Source organism: Falco rusticolus, chromosome 16, assembly GCF_015220075.1.
Source record: "Falco rusticolus isolate bFalRus1 chromosome 16, bFalRus1.pri, whole genome shotgun sequence".
NCBI classification, from domain to species: domain Eukaryota; kingdom Metazoa; phylum Chordata; class Aves; order Falconiformes; family Falconidae; genus Falco; species Falco rusticolus.
In genome coordinates this window covers 7,840,340-7,860,980 of record NC_051202.1, presented here as the reverse complement: position 1 = coordinate 7,860,980, position 20,641 = coordinate 7,840,340, and the positions used below count along the sequence as shown (strand labels likewise).

At 55.2% G+C, this 20,641-nt stretch overlaps 3 protein-coding genes across 7 annotated transcripts; 1 reads left to right on the top strand and 2 right to left on the bottom strand.

The window, feature by feature from the left end:
• Positions 1-88: 88 nt before the first annotated feature.
• UBE4A (ubiquitination factor E4A) lies at positions 89-11,842 on the bottom strand. 2 transcript variants are annotated; one of them, XM_037410029.1, is made up of 20 exons: positions 11,763-11,842; positions 11,488-11,658; positions 11,234-11,410; positions 10,872-10,984; positions 10,033-10,185; positions 9,743-9,902; positions 9,329-9,531; positions 8,909-9,100; positions 7,699-8,032; positions 7,334-7,460; positions 6,108-6,415; positions 5,105-5,237; positions 3,865-4,052; positions 3,339-3,439; positions 3,107-3,220; positions 2,224-2,398; positions 1,901-2,081; positions 1,332-1,479; positions 916-1,073; positions 89-775 (listed from the first exon to the last, which is right to left on the bottom strand). In XM_037410029.1, the coding sequence occupies exons 2-20, from the start codon at positions 11,609-11,611 to the stop codon at positions 637-639; spliced, it is 3,228 nt and encodes a 1,075-aa protein (XP_037265926.1). In that variant the 5' UTR covers positions 11,612-11,658; positions 11,763-11,842; the 3' UTR covers positions 89-636. The 2 variants fall into 2 exon arrangements, with proteins under 2 accessions (XP_037265926.1, XP_037265927.1); XM_037410030.1 differs by having other exon boundaries at positions 11,488-11,653; positions 11,761-11,811.
• A 1,167-nt stretch (positions 11,843-13,009) lies between these two features.
• Positions 13,010-17,181, bottom strand: LOC119158279 (G protein-activated inward rectifier potassium channel 4-like). 4 transcript variants are annotated; one of them, XM_037410035.1, is made up of 4 exons: positions 16,980-17,181; positions 15,847-15,976; positions 14,788-15,754; positions 13,010-14,559 (listed from the first exon to the last, which is right to left on the bottom strand). In XM_037410035.1, the coding sequence occupies exons 1-4, from the start codon at positions 17,075-17,077 to the stop codon at positions 14,210-14,212; spliced, it is 1,545 nt and encodes a 514-aa protein (XP_037265932.1). In that variant the 5' UTR covers positions 17,078-17,181; the 3' UTR covers positions 13,010-14,209. The 4 variants fall into 4 exon arrangements, with proteins under 4 accessions (XP_037265932.1, XP_037265931.1, XP_037265933.1 ...); XM_037410034.1 differs by adding an exon at positions 16,088-16,305 and having other exon boundaries at positions 14,788-15,976; positions 16,980-17,093; XM_037410036.1 differs by lacking the exon at positions 16,980-17,181 and adding an exon at positions 16,088-16,227.
• A 604-nt stretch (positions 17,182-17,785) lies between these two features.
• CLDN25 (claudin 25) lies at positions 17,786-19,407 on the top strand. Its single transcript, XM_037410052.1, has one exon. The coding sequence runs from the start codon at positions 18,358-18,360 to the stop codon at positions 19,030-19,032; it is 675 nt and encodes a 224-aa protein (XP_037265949.1). The 5' UTR covers positions 17,786-18,357; the 3' UTR covers positions 19,033-19,407.
• Positions 19,408-20,641: the final 1,234 nt, after the last annotated feature.

The following is a 20,641-nucleotide window of genomic DNA, read 5'->3' as shown; positions in this document are numbered from 1 at the left end:
GCCGCGCCGTAGCTGCGGGTTCGAGACCCGCGGGGGGACTCACCCACTCGCGCCCCGCGGCCAAGACAAAAAGGCTTTACTACAGCTCTCAGAGCGCCACCGCCAACCGTAAGATCATCTCTATATTTAATTTCCAACGCTCCTTCCTTCCCCACCATCATTTGGAAAATAAGCCCTGCTACACAACCAGCAGGTACAATCTGGCATAGCTGTCCCCTTCCAATCCTGGGAGCGGCCACGGAGGCATTGCTTTCACGCTGAACATAGGGGTTACAGAGCTTAAAACGCAGCAACAGAACGGAGGGAGGTTTTTGGCGTCGCTGGAAAACATAAAGAACAAGTAATCGAGGGCCGGGGCACCAGGTCACAAAGAAGAGGCTGTGGTCTTCCCCCTGAGGCAGAGGCTCAAAGCTGTAGTGTAGTGGAAAGTCCTAGTATTTAAAGTCTTGAAAGGAAAAGACAGAACAAGGGATGGAAAGGAAGGCCCAAGGAGGGACTCCGGAGGCGGTGGTAATGCACTAAATGCAGTCATGATTAAGGTGGCGAGTTGCACAGAGGCACCTGAGCTCTAGCCGCGACCCCTGCCAGGCAGTTATCTCGCCAGCAATTGTAGGCCTAGGGACAAGATCCTGGTTTTCAGTTCAGCGTGTCCTCCAGCTCCTCCTTCTGCTTCTTCCTCTCCGCCAGCCACCGCTGGATCTTCTCTTTAAGCTCAGTGTTTGGTCTGATCTGGTCCATAGTGAGGGGGCTCCGATTGAAAGGATCTGTCTGATCGCTGAAAGACAAAGCATTGAGATTATTTGGACAGTCTTGGCACTAGAAATAAAGAAAAAAGGAACACAGGCCCGGAAGAGTCACTGGGTAAGTGAAACAGATCCCCAAAAAGCACCAAGGTATGAGGCCGGTGCTGCGTACCTGAGGAGGTGCCGGGCTATAGTTGACCGGTCCACGGTGACCCGGGAGGAGGGCAGTATCACAGGGTCCGACATCAGAGTGCTCATGATGGGATCCAGGAATTCATCACAGGCATCTGCGTACGTCTCCTCCTCCTGCTGCTGGCGATCTGCAAGAGACTGGCGGGCATGTGCAGCTTTTAGAGACTTAGTCTGCCAGTTTTTTCAAAAGCAGGTTTGCCTCAACTCATAGCTAAAGCTTTTACAGCTCCATGCTGGCAGGGAGCCCTCCCACCTACCCCACCTGAGCCTCAGACAAAGCCCTGCTCCCAGAAACCCACCTCCACAGCAAAGACGCAGTGAAACACAGGTGGAAAAGTACACCAGCAACCAGTTCCACCTTTTTCTTTTTGTGCTTAAGTCTGCTCCGGTTCTCACCTTGATCCTCTCAGCCAGGTTACTGAAAGAGACTATCATGTTGCCAGGCTTGTTGATTTTCTTCAGAACACGAACGGTTTGGGCAAAGAGTGTTGGTGAATAGGAGCGGCCGTCCTTAGGCACCGTGGCACAGAAGTTTTCTTCATCACTGGACCACAGGTTGAAAGAGATCAAAGGTTTAAGTATCCACATTTAATCAGGCTGCAAAACACAGTCCCCATGACAGCTGCATTGCCACAGCAGCGAACTCAAAGCTAGAGAAAAGCCTGACCATAATGAAGCATTTCTCCCAGGCATCCTCCAGAGCAAACCATGGTTTAAGTGTAACCATGGTGGTGCTTAAGTTCCACTCCTGCTAGCTGGCTTACAGCTGATTTCCACAGGTAACTGAAATTTAAGATTATTATGGAAGAACACAGCATGCCTCTGAACAGAGCAATTCTGCTAGTGCCATTCGCAGAGGGGAAGCTCCCACCAGGGCCTATGGGCCTCTGCTAGCCACAACACCCCCTGGATGGCTCCCAGATGGCTCCCACCACCCCACACGGCACCTCTCCCCTGTCACCTACCCAAGGTTTAGATAGATGGTACAGATGTCAGACACGAGTTGCTGTGGCTTGAAGTCAAACTCACTGAAATCCTTGACTTTTAAAGCTCCCATTTTAGGCCCAACTAGGTGTTGCAGGAAGTAGTTGAGCATGGAGATGATGCGCTCAGCAAGGAAAGGATGCACAAACAGGGACTTAATTTCTGGAACAGAAACCAGTGGTTCCCTGAGTGTCACAGCAATCCCATCCTGCTCTAACCACCCTAATACCAAGCTCCTGCCCACCCACTCCCTGGTGGGGCCCTTCACCAGGTCCTGGCAGGCAGGAGGGGTTGCTTTCCCTACCTGAGGTCAGGAAGGCCAGAGTGCCAATGGTTTCGTTGGACATGATGTTGTGGAAGCGTGCCAGCTGACCAAACATCTGCAGGCTTGACTCCTTCTCGCGGCGAGCCTCCTGGGACAGGCTGTCCCACTCACCACGGTCCTTCTCGATCTGCTGAACTTTAATCTTACTGAGGTACTGCAAAGACATGGCGGGGAAATGTCTGGGAGAACAGGCAGGTACATGGGCAATGACAGCTAAGCCAGACCTGCTTTGCACTGCTCTGGGCTGCCAGAGGCCAATCTGGGATGTGAAAGGCACGACAGTGCTTGAAAAGGCTGCTCAGAACCACATGTTTCACAAAATACAGAACATTCATTTGGGCGGAAAACCATAGAAAAGACCGTAAATGTTCAAAACCAGATGGGCAATAATCGGCATCACCTGTCTTATCTGCTGGCCTCCATACAATCAATCCTACGGCAAATAAAAGCTCCCCAAAAAACCCCTTTCTAGCAGCAACAGGCAGCTCTGAATGGCATGGAGAGACAGTCATCACACACCAGGGACATGAGTTCACCTGGCGCTCGCCTTGTAAACCCAAAGGAGAACCATGTGAAGAAAAAAGGCCTTTGTTAGGATGAAACACCTGCAGGAAGGCCAAGGAGATTTGAAAATCAAAACCTAGAGAGGTGGTTTAAAGCCTGACTGCATCCAGATTAGCAAGAGGAAGGTTTCCTCTCCAAATCCCCCAGCATGCTTCATGCTGGCTCTGATTCATGGGGCCGGCCCAGAGCAAGCTGATACTGTTCTAGGAACAGAAGGTCGATATTCCACCTGGCTGTCTTCGAGGAGGGTCAGAATTGTTGCTTACATGATGCTGACAGCACACGTGTTCAGCCCTACCTGTATGGCTTCATCCAAAAGGAAAATGGCATCATTCATAAGCAAATTAAGGAAGCGCAAGAAGAGAGGGGGGTTCATTGCCTCCAGGTTCTCTGAGGCATAATCAGCCAGAGCCTGCAAGGAACAAAAGAGTGGTGAATGTCATGGCACAGTCCCAATGGCAGGATGCAGATCCACATGCTCCAGGCAGAGCTGCACACATGCTCACTTACATATGTGCTTCTCGCCTCACCTTTATGCTCTGCCTGTATGAATCTGTGCCCCACATGTACCTCAGGATGGGATACATGGGACGTCGGTAGTTAAACTTCTGTTCAAACTGGTGTGGGTCACCTAGACACGAGCAAAAGAGCGAGCATTTCACATGGGCAGTCGGCATAAGCAAGGGCTGCCAATTCCTTTTCAGTCCATTTGAAATAAAAAACCTGCTTCCGTACAGGCCAGTGAAATCTTTTACCAACTTCAAAGCAGGACAACCAATCCCACATTAGAAGAGGACAGGTGATGACACACTGTAAGCATCGCTGAGCAGAAAAGCTTGAGCTCTAGAGATTATCCTTTCTAGATACACAGTTCTGCACAAGCCAGAAGTTTGGAAAGACTGAAGCTTTGCTGGAATGCTGCCTGCCTAGTGTGGCCAAGCAGCTTAACACGGCGCAAATAGATTTGTTCATTTTCACTGACATACTTCAACCCCTGGAGACGTTCCCCCCGCAGATGTTACAGAAGGAAGGCAACTCTTCCCCTTTCACGCTTACCAGTAAACTCTATATCCACAAAGACTTTGATAAGCGCCTCGGCAAGATGGGCGGCATTTTGGTAGGAGCAGAACACTCGCTTGCGATGAAATACACTTGAGATGAGTGGGTTCTGGGCCTGATCTAAGTGAGGCATCACAGCTTCCAACACTTCTGCCAGCTTGGCACGCAGATGAGGATTTTTCATCCTGTGAGAGAAAAAAGCAAGCTAATCCAGGATGGCACAAGGGCCAGGGTGTAGGACTGAGCGGTTCAGGAACGACTCCAGCAGTTGCGCCTGCCCCTGCAGGAGTGCCCACTTGTTGTGGACCATCTGTAAAGCTAACACTGGCGTCCAATGGCTCACTCTTAATATTGGAGCCACAGGGCAAAGGCATGCACTGAATACCCACAGTTAAATCTCAGGCAGCAAGGCTAGAGGGTGTGGAAATGGCAAAGCTGTTGCTTCCACCTGCAACAGCTATCTAGTGGCACGTACTGCTCGCAGTCCACACTTGCTTGTCAGCTGTAACTCCTGAGCAAACCTGACGTGCTGTCCCAACTGTTTACCTACAGCCCAGTGACTTGCTTCCTATTTATTCTGCAAGTCCAAAGCACTTTGTCTACTGGGCCTGCCGTCCAGTATAAGTCACTGAGGTGAAGGCATAACTCCTCTGCCCCACATGTGGGGCAGAAGCCAAACCACCTGCCCAAGGCTGCACCGTAGGGTACTGTCAGGAGGAACTAGTCTCCATCTCTGGAGCTGGCCCAACGACAGCAGGAATGGTGAGAGCTGCCTACCAAGTGAAATCTCCATCTGCTCCCAAGTTCACTGTGTTTACACATGCGAGCATAAACAAACGAACAGCAGAAGTGTAGCGTGTACAGCAAGGTCTTATCAGGAAGACTGTTAAGACTACTCAATTCTGTTCAGTGCTTAGTCACTATAGTAGACTTCATAGAGATACTCCAAACAGATCAATCCCAGCAGTTTCCTTTAACAAATACCAAAATGGCTCTAGCTGACGAGGCTCCTGCGTAATACAACCAAACAAGGATTTAGACACTGAATCACATTTGTGCCTCGTGTGAAGCCTGTGTTTTTCAGGCAGGGCCTTGCTCACTGTGCCTCCTGTGGGCAGGATTTGGCTGTATAAACCCAACCTCGAGACAATCAGATTCTGACAATTTCCACTTGCTTGTTCCCCTCTGGGTGCTCTGCAGATAAGCACACAGGGCTCACATCCAGGGCCATACATACCTCTCCACATCACCCATGAAAACAGTAACAAAGTGAAGGATGTGCTCCAGAGAATCAGCAGAAGTCTCCAAGATATCATCAGAGAAACGTCGCAGGAAAATGAAGAAGTCGCCCAAATTATCAGCAAAGAATTCTGCAAACAGAAACTGTACGTGAGTTCCTCCCCAGGCAGCTCATTTTGCCCTTTTTTAGCCTCCCATTTACTCTCCTCTCATTGCACTGATTCTTGTTAAAGTTTCAGGAACTAACTAGCTATATCAGAACACCGTGGTTGTGAAGGACGCCTGGCCTGATTAAATTAGTAACACACAGGATCCACTTCACCTCTCTCAGAAGTCAAGTCGCTTATGGGATGAAACTCAGCAGCTGCCTGCTGATCATAGGCGCTGTTACCCAAGAAAGACCCAAGGGAAGAGAATCTCAAGGCAACAGAAACCTCAAGGAGGATTTTGCACACAGAGAGAACAGGCTCTCAGCACGGTATTTGGCGAAACTTTTCAACTTGCCCACAAGTGTGGTATTTAAAAGGTCAGCAGCATTAACACCCTACATATGCCCCCTCAAACAGCCCCAAATTTTCGTAGAGTGGTCCTCTTCAAAGAGAATATTCTGCGCAAGATGCTGTCAGCTGTAGCACTGTGTCCTGCCCTGGACAGAAACAGCCTTCCTTGGACAGTTCTCCCAGTGCTCACCCAGGTTGTACCAGGAGGTACGTTGTCAGGTGACCTTGGAGGTCCCAGCTTTCTTTGGAGCTTCTGACCTCACTGCTGAGTTTGAAGCTGTGACTGACCTTCCCTATGCTTCCTCATATGCCCTGGAACCCTTTTCTTTTCAAAGGCAGAATGTCCTCTAAGCAACTCAGTGAAGAGGAAACCCCGGCGCAATGAACATCAGGCTGCATACATGTTAACTGCTCTAAATGCAGTTATTACGTGCATAGCTCTAGACTTGGGCGGTTAATTGTGGCAGGCACACAGACTGCCAGCAGGACAAGCTGCTTCACCTGGCACATAGGCCAATGCACTGTTTTCCACCTCTGGCAGCGGGAAGGTCAGCTCAAGTGGTTCCGTCCCATGGTTTCCCATGGCCAGCTGCACCAGCAGAACTGCCATGGACACCTGCAGATTCAGGCAGTTCTGCAGCATCTGTGGCTCTGTCATTGCTGTCTTGGTGGAGAGATAGATAGTCATCAGGCGCTCAAACTGCTCCCTGAGGCTGTCGGCAGCAGGACTGGAGCTCTGCTGAGCTTCTCGCCATGCTACTTGCAGGCGGTGAAGGCTTTGGTTTATCTTTACCATCTGGTCATGCAACCTACCCAGAAAAGAAGACACAGAGAAGAGATGCACAGACCACCTAAGCAATACGTATGTTAGTGCATGCTTTTATTTTGCTTGTGAGAGACTGTTCTGCACAGCTGAATTCAAACCATTTCCTGCAGATAATCTGGTTGGGGCCTTAAGAACGGGAAGCCTTTAAAGGAAAGGCAGCCAGGGCCTGGAAGGATACCAGATCGTGCTGAGGAACTGCAGTGGTCTGCAGAGTGGTCTGCAGAGCAGTCTGGAACACTGAGGACCATGGCAAAGGCCTCTGCAGGGGTGCAGAGTGTGAACTCGCATGGCTGCAAACCCCCTTAGGTTACCAAGGTCAGGGATCCAGCAAGCCTGAGACATGCCTGCAAGATGGCATTTGCAGTTTCCCCAGCAACAAACCCCTTGCATAACTTTTTGCCCATTTCTATATTTAGAGAATAAACCAGAAGGGGATGGTGCTTGGATCAGTGGTGACCTCACAGTATCCAGGCAACGATCTGCAGAGGAAAGCTGAGAAAAATAGTGTGTTCTGGTGTCCAGAAAACTTTCCTGGAAACAGGTAAGCTACCTCGCCTTTCTACTTCGTATACATTCTATTCACTAGGGCAGTTCAGAGAGCTCGCAATAGGCAGGTGCTCTGCTGCCAAGGTGCTTTCTAGTAGATAAGCGAGATGCCTGCGGCCTGTTCCCCCAAGGAGAGGAGGGAACCAAGCGACCCACGGACACCCAGCACTTGGCTGTTAAGTTTCTGTAAATAGCGTGGAACACCAGTAAACAAAGTTTATTTCCAAAATCAGGCAGCCTGAGCCTCAAACGTCAGTCAAAACATGCAACTCAACCAGCCCACTCTGTATTCCGAGTATTTACTAAAAATTTACATGGGTGGAAATAGCGCTGGGGGCTATCTGAGAGCAGTTACCTGTGAAATCCCAGGTGAAGAGTGTACTGCGTGAGGACCAGGTTTTCTGTGACCAGATTGTAGCTGTTCGCAAACTCCAGCTCTTGCTCACTCAGTGCAGGTATCAAGCATGTTTCTTTTTCCAAACCTGGAATGAAAAGCACCGTGCATGAAGTCCTACCCAGCAGCGCTCATGAGGAAGGGGCTCTAGAGGGCCCCCTGCTGAAGAGAGAAAACCAACTTTTTTTTGTTTGGTTTGTATTCAGCTCTCCCCTTGCTCCTCTCCAGTCACACCTTTAACTCTCCCTTTACTGGATACATTGAGAGGCCGGGACGTGAGGAGATCCCCTTCCTCATCCCCTCGCTCCCCCAAGGTCTGGGCGTACCTTTCATATGCACATTCTTACTCCTCCGCTCCTCTTCATTCAGCTCCTTCAGGGCACAGTAAGTAGGGTTGAAGGTTAGCAGCCTTGGAGATTTTGGTTTGCAGAAGGGCTGGCACAGCTTCAGGAGGGCAGCTCCCAAGTTGAGGAAGAAGGCATCTGAGGCATACATCTGGAAGAAGATCTCTGGCATCTGGTTAGCCCAAATTTTGGTGCGGCCTGCGTTTGCATGGAGGCAGTTTCCCAGCCAGGAGAGAATCCTGTGCTTTGTCTCTGGAGACAGCTGCAATAGGTTCTTCAGCATCTGGTAGATCTTCTCGTGGAACTGGGCCATAAACTGTTACAGGGAACAGAGTGCAGTTGAGGGAGTCATTGGTGGGATCGCTCTTCTGCATCTCCTGTCATTAATGCCACCTCTCCTGTCATTAACGCTCTCTGAGCTCTCCTAGCTCCAGGACGCCTCTGCGTCACTCGTCAGACACACACGTCGGGAGTGCGTCAAATCCCAAGGCCAGCAGCAAAAGGTAATTAGGCACATCCTCAAAAGCATAGTCAAGAGCAAGCGGTTTCCATGGGGAGTAAACCCAAAATTCTTTATGTATTTTTGGCAACAACAATTGCCCTGAAAGGACGCATGATGGGTAAGCCCCTCTCTGTGACCCCTTCTGCACCCACATTTACTTCTATATTTATATCCTGTGTTCTGATGCTTCATTCCTTACCTACTGAAACGTTCCTAGCACTGTTCCTCTGAGGAAGCCATTTATTTTCATGAGAGCGAATGTTGCCTGTCACTTTTTCTGCCAGGGAGTCAATTAGCACTTTAATTACAGGACAAGTGCTGGAAAGTATTTCCCAGTGATTACAACACCTAAAGGTAGTTTATCTTCATGTAGCACCTCAAGTTATGGTGCTAGCATCTGTCCCACAAGCGTCATTCTACCCTTTTCCCAAGGCTCAGAGAATTACTTGGACAAAACATGACTTGCTCAACTTGAAGACTTATGTTACAACAACCTGAGGAAGCGGGGGGAACCGTTCACATGCTACAGCTGGAGCATCCAAAGCAGTTTTGTGACTCGCTTAGTCACAAGCCAGAGTTATTAAAGAGCTGGCAGCGGAACTCAAGTGTTGATATCATATCTTTAACCCTCCTGGCAACTAGGGGCCACTAAAACACACAGGGAAGCAGTACTGCCACGCTTCAACCCACCTGATGGATGTTGGATTCCTGCACTTTGATCTCTTGTGGGCTGGATCGGGATGGATTCAGAAAATAGCCATGGTTCTCTACTACGCCAGGGGTCTTTAACAAGCATGAGATGTTTAAAATTGTGCCTAGCAAAGTCTTCTGGTACATCTGGCCATTGCTGGGATCCTTGGGCTGGATGTAGCCTGCAAAAACCTAGGGAACACAGCAGGACACGCTGACAGTTGCATCAAATCCCAGTAGAAAACCCCCACAAACTGACAGATTTGGGAGAGGCTATGAGGAAGGAGAAGAAGGGCAGGAGCATGCACACAAGGTGTTGTTATGCGGTACTCTTGGTTTAACCTCTTTGGATTAGGACCTACAAATACGCTTCTGCAAGCGGGATGTGTGAGGAGCTCTTGATCAGGCCGAGGCACCCACCTTTGCTACATCCTTCTGCTTTGTAAAGTAGAGGAGCACATCGAGGTACGTGTACAGCAGGATCTGGCAGAGGTCCAGGTCCTTGATCCTGCCCAACAGGATATCAAAGACAGGAACTATGACCTCCCCGAACGTCCGCACCTCCTCGTCCATCGTTAAGGCTTCTATGACCTCTTCAAGAAACTCGGTCATGTTTTCAAACTCTAGCAGGGGAAGCAAGACTGTTACTCATGGTACTCCAACAGCCAAACCTCAGCGTCCGTATGCATACATGCCGCCATCTAAACACCACCTTCTGTTTTAGAGATAATGGGAGCCAAACCTTCACCTGACTCCAGGACGCTCTTCCCATGAACTTAACAGGAAGGGCAGCCTCGCAGCACCAAGCTAGCAACACAACCCAGCCAGACTTACGTGCCCCTCTCAGTGCCTCCAGCATCAGGTCCACCAGCTGCTCATACACGTTCTGGTTGACATAAATCTCCGGGGTAAGGAGGACAGTGCGAGTGTTTGACACGGTCAGGTTCCGGCAGCGCATGGCAAAGGGCAGCAGGTTCTCCGGGACCTTGGTTATCTGTGCAAAGAGAATGAGACAAAGTTGGGGCCTTGACATCTGCTTCTGGCTGTTAAAACCTCAGCTCTGCCACCTTGGACCAGAAAGCTGGGTGACCGAGCTGCCTTCTTCCTTGGAAGACCCATCCCACCTCTTCTCTTGCCCTCTGGAAACAGGCATAGAGGTAGCGCAGAATCTGTCTCTCCCCTGCATCCCGGTCAGCAGAGAGGTTCTGTGTGCTGGTGGAGGTCATGTAAATCAGGTGGCTTCCAGGCTCCTGCAGCAGTAAGCGGGTGAACAGGGCCTAGGCAGCAGCAAAGAGAGACAGTAAATGAAATGGTCCCAGCAGAGAGGCAATCCCCCCAGAACAAGAAGCCCAAAGTCACCACAGCTGATTTCTGATGCAAACAGCTCTCCCTACCCCTCAATAAATAACAGAGCACCAGACTGAGAACCCTCAGGCTTGCTCCTCTTCTAAACAAATCTCCCAGTTCCTTTAAGAACAACAGCAGCCCTAATAGAAGTGATTCTCATGGAAAGACCCACCAGGAGCAACCAACACATCTGCAAAGGAAGCCAAGCATGTGCATGAATGCTGAGTGCATTTTTATTTGGTGGCATAAGAGACCACATGCTGCCCTGCTGCCAGCAGTGCTTGCCTCTTGCAACTGCATGAGAGTCCTCCCTCACACCCCCTCCAGGCAGAATATGTTCCCCTCACCATCCCCCACTGATCTGCAGGGCAGCAAGCTCCTGCAGCCTCCAGGTGGAGGACAAAGAGCTCCAATAAGTAAATCCTAACCCTTTCTCAGCCTCGTATCCCAAAAATCCCGCAGCTGTTTTCAGCAAAGTTGCAACTGGCAGCTCCATGCTGGGCTCTGGCAAACAGACTGCATTCAGGATGTATCACATATGCGTTGTGAGGAAATTAATTCAATGCTTGTTGCCAAAGTAAGCAGGACACCCGAGGCCCGGGGCAGGTGGCCCTACCTGCTCAACGTTGTCCATGTCCAGCCAGTCCTGGTCATCCAGATCAGTGGCCATTTCTTCCAGATAGACACAGCGCACTGGGATCCCATTCCCACTCTTCATGCTGGGGTCACCTGAGAAAGACGCAGAGTGCCCAGTTTCACCCAAATGGACAGACAACATGCCAGCAGGCTGCAGAACCTGCAGGCAAGGCCCTGCCCATGGCCGGGCCACTTGCTGCAAGCTGCTGCGCTGAGGCACGTTCCCTCTTCCAGCGCTCCCCTCCAACATCAGATGGATCTGGCAAGCCCTGCCCAGTCTAACAGAGTTTCCCCAGCCTGTAACACCCCCCGGGTGCAGGCAGGAGGGTTCCCGAGGCTTACTGTTGTCGAGAGTGATGAGGAAGATCCTCTGGATCATGTGGTTGATGTTGAGCTGCTCGCACAGCTCCCGCTGCGAGCGGAATGAGCGGCTGATCTCGGCCACTGAGTAGTCGCAGTCGTCCAGGCTCTCAGAGACGCTGTTGTCGGAGTCATCTTGGCTGACCGAGGTCTCATCGCCTGCAAAACAGGGTCCTCAGCGCCCCGGCGGGGGAAGCCTCGCCCCGCCGGAGGGGCCGGCGCCCGCCCCACCCCACCTGTCGGCTGCCGCAGCTGCTGCTGCTTCTGGACGGCGGCGAAGTGCTTGGCGGCGGCGATGGAGCCGAAGAGGGCGGCGAAGGGGTTGCTGGAGATGCTGTTGTTGTTCTCCTGGTCGGTCATCTCCCCTCAGGGCCGCGCCATGCGGGGGGGGCCGGAGCAGGGCTGCGGGGACAGCCGCCGTCAGGGCCCGGACCCGCCGGGCAGCGGTGCGCGGTGCTCGGGCGCCGGCCGGTGCCACGGCCCGTTCAGCAGCCCCCACTTGCGCTCACCTCCGCCGCCGCCGGAGCGCTGCGCGTCACCGGGTCGCACCACAACAGACGTCACCGCCGTGCGCCGGAAGGCGAGGGCTCGGGGGCGGGAGCTTCGGAGGAGCGGCCGGGCGGGGCGGAGAGCGGGCGGCAGCGCCACCTGGCGACGCGGAGGGGAAGCCGCCGCGCCCCGAGCCCGTCTACCCGCCGTGAGGCGCACAGCGCCGCCGCGGTCGTTGCTGGCAGTGCGAGAGGGGTTGGAATATTAATTGCATGCAAACCGGCTAACGGGCACCTCTCATCGATTCGTGTGCCATTAACATGCGCATCGGCACGTGTTGCTTTTGCATATAGCAACACCTGGCTGCAGTTGCGTAAAGGCCGTAAAGCATCTAACTGTTTAATTGTTGAATTTGTAAAGATTTTGAATTTTTTAATTTTTAACTTTTTTAATTTTTTATTTGTAATTATTAATTTTGAAATTAATTTAAATTTTAAAATGTGTAATTTCCGCCCCCCTCCCCCCAGTTTTCAGGTTGTGTGGGAGGTGCTGGGTGGGAGCGTAGGCACGCACAAGTGTCTGTGCGCACGAGCAGCACCCACGGCCGTGGCCCCACCGTGTCCTGCCCCACGGCCCCCACCCCCCCGTCCCACCCTGCCGGGACACTGCCCAACCGCCCCAGCCAGCCGCTGGGGGGTGGCCATGTGTGGAGCTGGGGGCGCTGGGTGCCATGCGGGGCCCTGGGGGTGGTGGCTGGTGCCTGGTGGGGCACCATGCGGGTACCAGCAGCTGCAAGTGGGGAGGGGGCGGCTGCGAGCAGCTCTGCGGTGGGCTTGGAGTGGGGCAGCCGGCTCAACAGGTGCCAGCCACCCGGCTGACCCCCACCCTGGGTGCGTGGGCTGCAGCTGCCACCCGACTCCACCAACTAAGCAGGGCACGGGGCGATGCCCTCCGTGGGGGGCTGCAGCTCCCAGCCAGCCCCTGGTAGGTGGGAGGGACCCTTGGGGCGCTGCCAGCTGCAACATGTCCCACCCTGGTTTCTATGCCTCTTCACAGGCTGAAAGCGCATTAGCTATGTTTGTGGGGTTTTTTTAAATATATATATATGCACACACACACACATATATATATGTATTTTGTAATATATCCATGGTCGCCCCCACGGTGGTGGGTTGACATTGGCTGGCTGCGGGTGTCACTCCCCCCACAAGCAGGGTGGGCTGAGGGGAGGGGGAGAAGCAGAAAATAAAATGAACGAGAACTAGTGGGTTGAGATAATGGTAATTTAATACAGAAAAAGTGAAGGTGCTGCACAGCAAAGGACACCAGAAGGATTTTATCCTCCCCTTTCCCATCAGGGGATGGATACAAAGTGCAGTGCTTGGCAGGGGGGGGCAGAGGGGAAAGGTGATGGCATCCCAGCTGGGCTCAGGATGTGTGAACTTTAAATATGTATATATGCACACACATAAATTTACAGTTTTATTTTTATCTAAAGGGTCATGTTGCACACCACGCCGTGATGGGGCAGTGGCATTGTACTGTGGATGCTGGTACAGCACTCCTGGCCCTGGCTGAGCCCCCCACCCACCCCTCCAGGGCAGCAAAGCAGCAGCCAGGTGGGTGCAGAAACACAGTTTCTGTAATTAGCAGAGTAGGCAGCAGTGATAGAGGCAGGGCTGGAGGGTGGGAGCCCTCCCCTGGGTGATGGCACCCTTGGGTGTCACCCCATGCGGCTGGGCCTTGCCCTGCATAGGAATTGCACGGCCTGCCTGACACTATTAATTGAATTCTATTAATGCAAATAATTGAATTATGCTAATTTAATTTTATTAAACTGTGTCCCAGCCCCTAGCAGCACCGCTGGGTGTGATGACATCATGGGGGGGCCCTGGGGTGGGAACATGTGGGACTGGGGGGCAGTTTGGGGTGTCGGGGGCCATGGGGCGATGTCTGAGCCTGCAGGGTGGTGAGTGGGGGTCTAGAGCCACACGTGGGGCAGGGGGGCGGGCCTGGAGCTGTGTGTGTAGGGTCACACCTGCACTCTCAGCGCCAAGTCCCACTGCACCCCAGGGTCACACTCTGTTACCACGTGGGGGGACAAGAGTGGGGGGCAGGAGAGTTTCCCTGCCAGCCTGCACTCCTGACCCGCGCCCAGTGGCCAGCCCCCCGTGCCGTGCCCAGCGGCCCCGGTGTGGGGTCTGAGCAGCCCCTGCCAAGCGTACAAACCAAGCAAAAGCTGCTGATTTATTTGTGTGGGGTTTTGTTTTAAAATACACTTTAATCACCCATTGTTTGGCTCTTGTTACGCAGGAACAACTTACAAAAACAACACCATGTGGCTGTGGCTGGGGTCGAGGGTGGGAGGGCTCAGCCCCACGGAGGGAGGGTGGGCTATGGCACTGTCGGTGCAGGACCCTCCGCTGGGCACCCACCGAGCACGGCCAGGTGTCCCGTCCCAGGAGCGGCTCAGGCGGTGGCTTCCTGCTCCAGTAGCTTGCTCCGGCTGCCCTCAGCCACACTGCCAGGGACGCTCAGCCTGGCGAGAGCATCCTCACCCAGCCCGGGCCCTGGCAGGGCGCAGGGCTGCAGGAGGTGGTCCCAGTAGAGGCTGAGTGTGGAGTGCTCCTGGTGCTCCAGCTCCTTCAGCTCATGCAGTTCCTTGGCGCTGGCTGCTGGGGTCTGCACCTCGAAGGTCATCTCGAAGCGGCTGTAGTCCACCCGGAAGGCGCCTTTCTCCAGGGACATGCAGGGCTCGAAGCGGTACCCCCAGAGGATCTCGTCCTCTGTGTATGAGGTGCGGGCTTGGCACGTCATTCCTGCAGTGAGACAATGGCTGAGCTGCTGCCGGTGGGCAGAGTGCAGCGACGAACTGACCGCTGCCTAACGAGGGGCTTCCAGCCCTGTGTCACCCATCGCTGAGGGGAGCTGGTTTCAGCCCCAGGCATCTCTTGCCAGGCTGCCAGCCTGGAGCCCAGGCTCACCCAGCATCCCCAGGACGCCAGGGTGGCTATCTGTTCCCACCCCAACCCCCGCAGATCACTCGCCTGTGGCTTCCACGATGCCCTCGAGGATGACGATGATTTCGAACTGCTCCCGGCGCAGCGACTCAGCTGACATGTCCCAGAAGGGGCTGTGGTGGTTGATGACGTGGCAGATGATCTGGGGCTCCACCAGGAACAGGCGGTCCTCCCCCGTGTCGTAGCCCAGGTTTAGCTCCGACTGCTCCAGGGGGATGAACTCCCCCTCGGCCGTCTGCCGGGACTTGATCAGCTTGGCCCGGATCTTGGCGTCCACCATGTGGCTGTCCCGCAGGTCCCCCACGCGAAACATCAGGCAGAGCTTCTCGTCCCGGCGGGAAATGACACAGTTCTTGCTGAAGATGAGAGTCTGGGCACGCTTCTTGGGCCGGGAGATCTTGACAAACATGCAGCCCACCATCAGGGCATCGATCATGGAGCCCACAATGGACTGTGCCATCAGCAGGATGACACCCTCGGCACAGTTGGCCGTCACCATCCGGGAGCCGTAGCCGATAGTCCGCTGGCTTTCCACTGAGAAGAGCAAGGCGGAGATGAAGTCGTCCACGTTCTCGATGCATGCCCGCCACTCAGGATCGCCCCGGTGCCTGATGTCACCCCGCACCCAGGCGTCAAAGAAGTAGATGGTGCCAAAGACCACCCAGGTAATGATGTAGCACATCATGAAGACGAAGAGGAACCAGCGGTACTTGAGGTCCACGATAGTGGTGAAGATGTCTGACAGGAACCGCTTCTTCTCCTGAATGTTGCCCAGGTTCACCTGGCACTTGCCCACCTTCGTCACGTAGCGTTGCCGCTGCCGCTTGCTGGCCTGGACCATGGGGCTGTCCTCCTCCATCAGCTTGCGGCGCCGGCTCTGCAGCCCCTCCGGGGTGGGGACTGCCGTGCCGCGGGCAGGGCTCTTGCTGCGTGCTGAGCTGGGGATGTTGGCCACACTCAGTCTGTGCAGCGGGTAAAAGCGGGTGCCCGCCTCCTGCGGGGTGGCCGGTGGGCACCAGGATGGATCGCCAGGATGGTGCTGGGTGGCCACCATGCTGCCGCGGCTTGACGGCAGGGACGACTCACCAGAGATGATGCCACCATGGTGGTGTTGGGGTGGGTAGTTTGGCATCGGGATGCTTCTCTTGGCAGATGTGGCAGCGGCTTGCTGCCGGCTGTCCTCTGCCAGAGCATCAGGAGTGACCGGGAATTCAGGCTGCAGGAGGGGAAAGGAGCCTGTCGGTGAGAAATCGCCTCTGACAACAACCGCGACCGCCTGGCAGCATCCTGTCCAAAGGATGCCCAGGAGCCCTGGCGCAAGCCATACCTTCTGGGGGAAGGTGCCATACCGGCTGGTGTCGGTGGGCGGCCGGGGCAGGTAAGCCAGCATGTGCTTGGCCGTGGGGGTCTGTGCCGGGGGGATGGAGTTGCTGCGGCCACGGGGCTCTTCAGGCACCAGCCAGCTGCCGACGACACTGTTGCGGGTGCAGGGGAGCACCATGGCAGTGCCGGGCGGGGGCTCAGCCCCGGGCTGGGCGCAGGGTCCTGCCACGGGGGACACAAAGCTGGGAGTTATTTTGGACCCGGAGAATGGCGTGGGGCTCTGGCCCCTCTTTGCATCCCTCACAGGCCAGGGTCTGGTGGGACTGCCCTTGCCGGGCAGCACGCATGCCAGCCACAGAGCTGTGCCGGGGTGGCTACAGGCTGGCACCAGATGGCTAAGCCCATTAGGGGCCATAATTGTATTGCAGAAGCCGGGAAGGAGGCGTCCGCTTCCGGCAGGGAGCAGCCCCAGCAGTGGGCAAGCTCCGGGTGAGCGCACACAGCTCTGCTCCATGCTCATCCCAGGCTGGGTCTGTAGCTGCTGGTCCTTTCATGAGCTCAGAGCAGAAACGGGCCCCCAGGCATGGGAGGAAGGACAGCCCATGATCGGAGATGCAGATCCTGCAGCTGGGTGCCTCAGGACGGACTGAGTCCAGCCATGAGTCTCCCCACGGGGAGAGGGAGGTCGTGTTCCTGGAAAGCCAGCCCGGAGAGCAGCAGCCCACGGAGAGGGGGAGCGTGGGCGCTCTGCCTCCTCCAAGCATCCAGCACTGCCACAAGGCAGCAGGACCAGTGGTCCTTGATGCAGCAATGGAGGACATCAGCCTCCGGATTGATCTCCCCCCCCCCCCCCCCCCAGCACCCTGTGCAGACCCCTGGGCGAGGGCGGCACCCACCTCAAGTCCAGGCGGAGCAGGTGCCAGGCCGGCAGACGTTGTTCTCGGCTGGTGGCTCCCGCTCTGCCCCGGCTGCTGCCGGGCATCTTACCACCCATTGCGGTGGGAATCCTCCGCCGGGCTGGGCTGCTGTGGCCGGTGGGAGGGAAGGACAGGGAGCTTCGCGCTGGCCACCAATCCTGCTCCAGCGGCAGAAGGTCGCCTGTTAATCTGTCTCAATGACAGGCACAATTACCTTGAGACGATTTAATCAGAAGAAGTAGGCGCACCCGATGCTCGGGGGAAGGAGTAGGAGGGGTTTCCCTGCCATCTCAGGATGGCTTCCCGGCCGTTCTCCCGTTCTCTGGGATGGGACCATCAGCAAGGGCTGAAAGATGTTGCCCCTCTCCCTCTTGGTCCGTGCTCCAGGTTGAATGCGGTCCGTGCTCCCTCACCCCTTCCTTTCGGGAGACCCCTGTGAAGGTCCCTCCCGATGCCCACCAGGGCCAGAACCCCAGCACCAGCAAGACTCAGTAATTTCCAGCCTGACCCCCAAATACTCCCGTTGATAAGAAAGCAGATGAAGGAGAGATTAATCACTAATCTCCCAGGGAAGATGAATCTGCAAGCTGGACCCCGCAGAGGGGATGCATGCGGGGGTGGATGGGAGCCGAGCACCAGCACAAAGTTGGGATTTTCCTGACGATATGGCCCACCCTTTTCCCCCCCATCTTATTTTATTGCAGCACATTGTCCTCCCGGGCAAGAGTTTGCTCATGTCAAGCACCATGAACCGCGTCCCCTGGTGAGGCACTGGGTGCAGGACAGGGTGATAGGTGCCTGCCTGCTCGCGGTGGGCAGTCACCCCCCTGCCCTTGGGTGTCCCCATCCTCCACGCACCTCTTGAAGGCTCCTTTGCAGATTTATTTCACGACTAAATGAAGGTCAATGCCTCAGGCTCTCCTGAGAAGAGCCTGATGCCGGCTTCCCAGTGCCTCCGTCCCGCCTCGGGGCCCCCTCCCTGTCCCACTGCGGCTGGAGCTGCCGCTGCTGAGAGGTGCTTTCTCTGCCAAGGCTCTTGCTCCCGGAGGATTTGCGTGCTTTGGCTTAACCCTCCTGGGCGCAGTGAGGCAGCGGCGGGACCCTGGCCGGAGTCACGGCAGGGATGCACCTGGCTTTTGCTGCCCAGCCAGGCGCGCTTTCCTTTTCGCGTGAAAAAAACAACAATGGCTGGAAAATGACCGTGGCCACACCCCAGCGTCCAAGGAACAGGCTTGAATCCGCTCCCCCAGGCGCCAGACGCGGCGGCGGGGCGGACGCTGCTCCACAAGCGCTAATGCCCGCAGCCGCCGCTCAGGGCGGCTTATCGCAGCCCGCAGGTTAGCGGGGCGGCATCAGCATGGCCGGGAGCTGGCGGGCCAAGGCGCAGGCTGGGGGGATGCTGCTGGCCCTTCTTGGGTGGGTCTCCTCCTGTGTCACCACCTTCGTGCCGCTCTGGAAGAGCCTCAGCCTGGACCTGAACGAGCTGGAGGTCTGGACCATGGGGCTCTGGCAGGTTTGCATTGCCCGGGAGGAGGGGGCGGTTGAGTGCCGAGCCCACGGCTCCTTCCTGGCGCTGCCCCCCGAGCTGCGTGTCTCCCGCCTGCTGATGTGCCTCTCCAACGGGCTGGGGCTGCTGGGGTGCCTCCTCGCTGCCCCGGGGCTGGAGGGCTGGAGAGCCTGCGGGGACAAACCCAAGCTAAAGCAGCGGCTCCTGCTCACCGGGGGCGCAGCACTCGGAGCAGCGGCAATGGCCACCCTGGCGCCGGTCTCCTGGGTTGCCTACAACACTGTCCTCGACTTCTGGGACAACACCGTCCCCGACATTGTCCCCCGGTGGGAATTTGGGGAGGCCACCTTCCTAGGGTGGTTTGCTGGAGCCTTCCTCGCCGCCGGTGGGCTGCTCCTCGCCTGCAGTGCCTGCTCCATGAGGACCGCAATGCCACAGGCCCCTGCCTGCCACCAGGCTCCAACCGTGGCAAGGCCGGCTGGGGGCCACCACCTGTACCCCAAAAACGCAGACCTGGTCATCTAGGCACTTGGGGTGCCATGCCCTGCATGCCTCCTGGCTCTTCCTGTGGCAGGGACGGCTCCCACATCTCTTACAGGATGATTTGCTAATTCCTATGGCAGACCTGCAGATTTTTTTCCTTCCTCTGTGTGTCTGCTTCACTTTTTCTCTTTTTTAAGGAGCAACAGCTCTCCCCGTGGCATTCGCCGAGCCAGCGTGGGAAGACAACAAGGCAGAGGCCAAGCAGTGGGCAGCGCTTTGTCCTCCTAGTGACATTTGTGGCCGAGTCACTTACTGATGACCCTGCATTTGCATCCTCTGCCAGTCCTCTCTAACCAAGCCTGTTGTGGTTAAGGGCTACACCCCAGCATAGCAGCTCATTCCTTGCATGTCCGTATCACTCTGATGTAATTGCAATAAATTATCATGGTTGTTGGCAGCATGTTTCCATGCTCTGAATGTACAGCTGCACCTTGCACGAGGCACAGCATGAGTAGGGAGGAAGGGTGGGAGCTGTGAGGGACAGTGCTGCTGCTCCAAGGACACTTTGGTTTGTCCAGAAAAGATGGGGGTGGGGGGTGGGGAAGGAGGATGGGTGGAAAAAAAGGGGGAGACAGGGAAAATGAGAGATGAGGTGGTACCAAAGACCATTCCCACTGCAAAGGCAGGATGCCAGCAGCTGTACCCCCTTGCAGTAGCCTCACCTTCTGACGGCCAAGATGATAAAGTTGTGAGCATGCCACAGACCTGCATGCAGCAAATTCCTCAACTGCATCGTTTACCTGTGTGCAAGAGGCAAGTGGTATTTTATGGGTCTTCTTACCCATTTCTTCTGCATTTTCCCCCCTTTCCGCTGTAAAAATAGAGCCTGCTTCCACATCTCTGTGCAACCCACAGCATGTAACATCAGGCTGGATTAACACCCAAAGCCCTGCCAGAAGCCAGCCCTTTGCTACAGCACTGGTTAAAAACCGAGTTCACTGCTGGTTTAATCCCCACAGGCTAAAAGCCACAGGCGCGTGACTGGACTCAAGGAAGCCCCCAGCCGACACCGGCATTCCTGGGGGAAGCAAAGTCCGCTTTCCTCCAAAAGTCTCCTTTTGAAACCTGCACTTCGCTCAGCTGATGAGGAGAGAAAGGAGCGGGTGGGCAGGGGGAAAGAGGTTACTGCCAGGGGTTTCTCACGCTGCCTGGGCTTGAGGCACAGCAGCTGGTTGTGCAGAGATCGAGGAGAGGAGAGGCGGGTGCTCAGCCCTCCCTGGTGAAGATCAAGGGAGGTAAAACAGAGGGGCCAAGAGGGCAGCATTCTTGGCAGGGGAGCACGCTTTCCAAAGAGCTGCACATGCCAAGCGCTGCTCTCGGCAGCTCTGACAAGCCCAGAAAGCAGAGTCTGCTTTGGCTGTAACCCCGTTTCCTGAGGGCACAGGTGAGGATGAGACACTGAGCAAAGGTTTCCAGCTTCCAAATGCTCCCCACTTCCAGCCTGATCCAAGTATCATGGCTTTCAGGCACCGACCAGTGCTCAGTCTCTGCTTTTTACTTTTTTAAAGAAGGCTTCAGACATCGCCTGGATATTTCACTTTCTGGCAGCAACACAAAGAACGGGGCAAAGCTACTGTCTCATGATGGTCAG

What these genes read in the sequence shown, in the direction of transcription:
- CLDN25 (XM_037410052.1), top strand. Translation starts at nt 18,358, where the DNA reads ATGGCCGGGAGCTGGCGGGCCAAGGCGCAGGCTGGGGGGATGCTGCTG.
- LOC119158279 (XM_037410034.1), bottom strand. Translation starts at nt 16,261, where the DNA reads ATGGTGCTCCCCTGCACCCGCAACAGTGTCGTCGGCAGCTGGCTGGTG. An exon ending in ATGGCACCTTCCCCCAGAAG is followed by an intron (nt 15,977 to 16,087) that starts GTATGGCTTGCG and finishes CCCCTCCTGCAG; the next exon opens with CCTGAATTCCCGGTCACTCC. An exon ending in GGGCATCGTGGAAGCCACAG is followed by an intron (nt 14,560 to 14,787) that starts GCGAGTGATCTG and finishes GTCTCACTGCAG; the next exon opens with GAATGACGTGCCAAGCCCGC.
- UBE4A (XM_037410029.1), bottom strand. Translation starts at nt 11,611, where the DNA reads ATGACCGACCAGGAGAACAACAACAGCATCTCCAGCAACCCCTTCGCC. An exon ending in GCAGCTGCGGCAGCCGACAG is followed by an intron (nt 11,411 to 11,487) that starts GTGGGGTGGGGC and finishes CCTGTTTTGCAG; the next exon opens with GCGATGAGACCTCGGTCAGC. An exon ending in ATAGCCCGGCACCTCCTCAG is followed by an intron (nt 776 to 915) that starts GTACGCAGCACC and finishes TTTGTCTTTCAG; the next exon opens with CGATCAGACAGATCCTTTCA.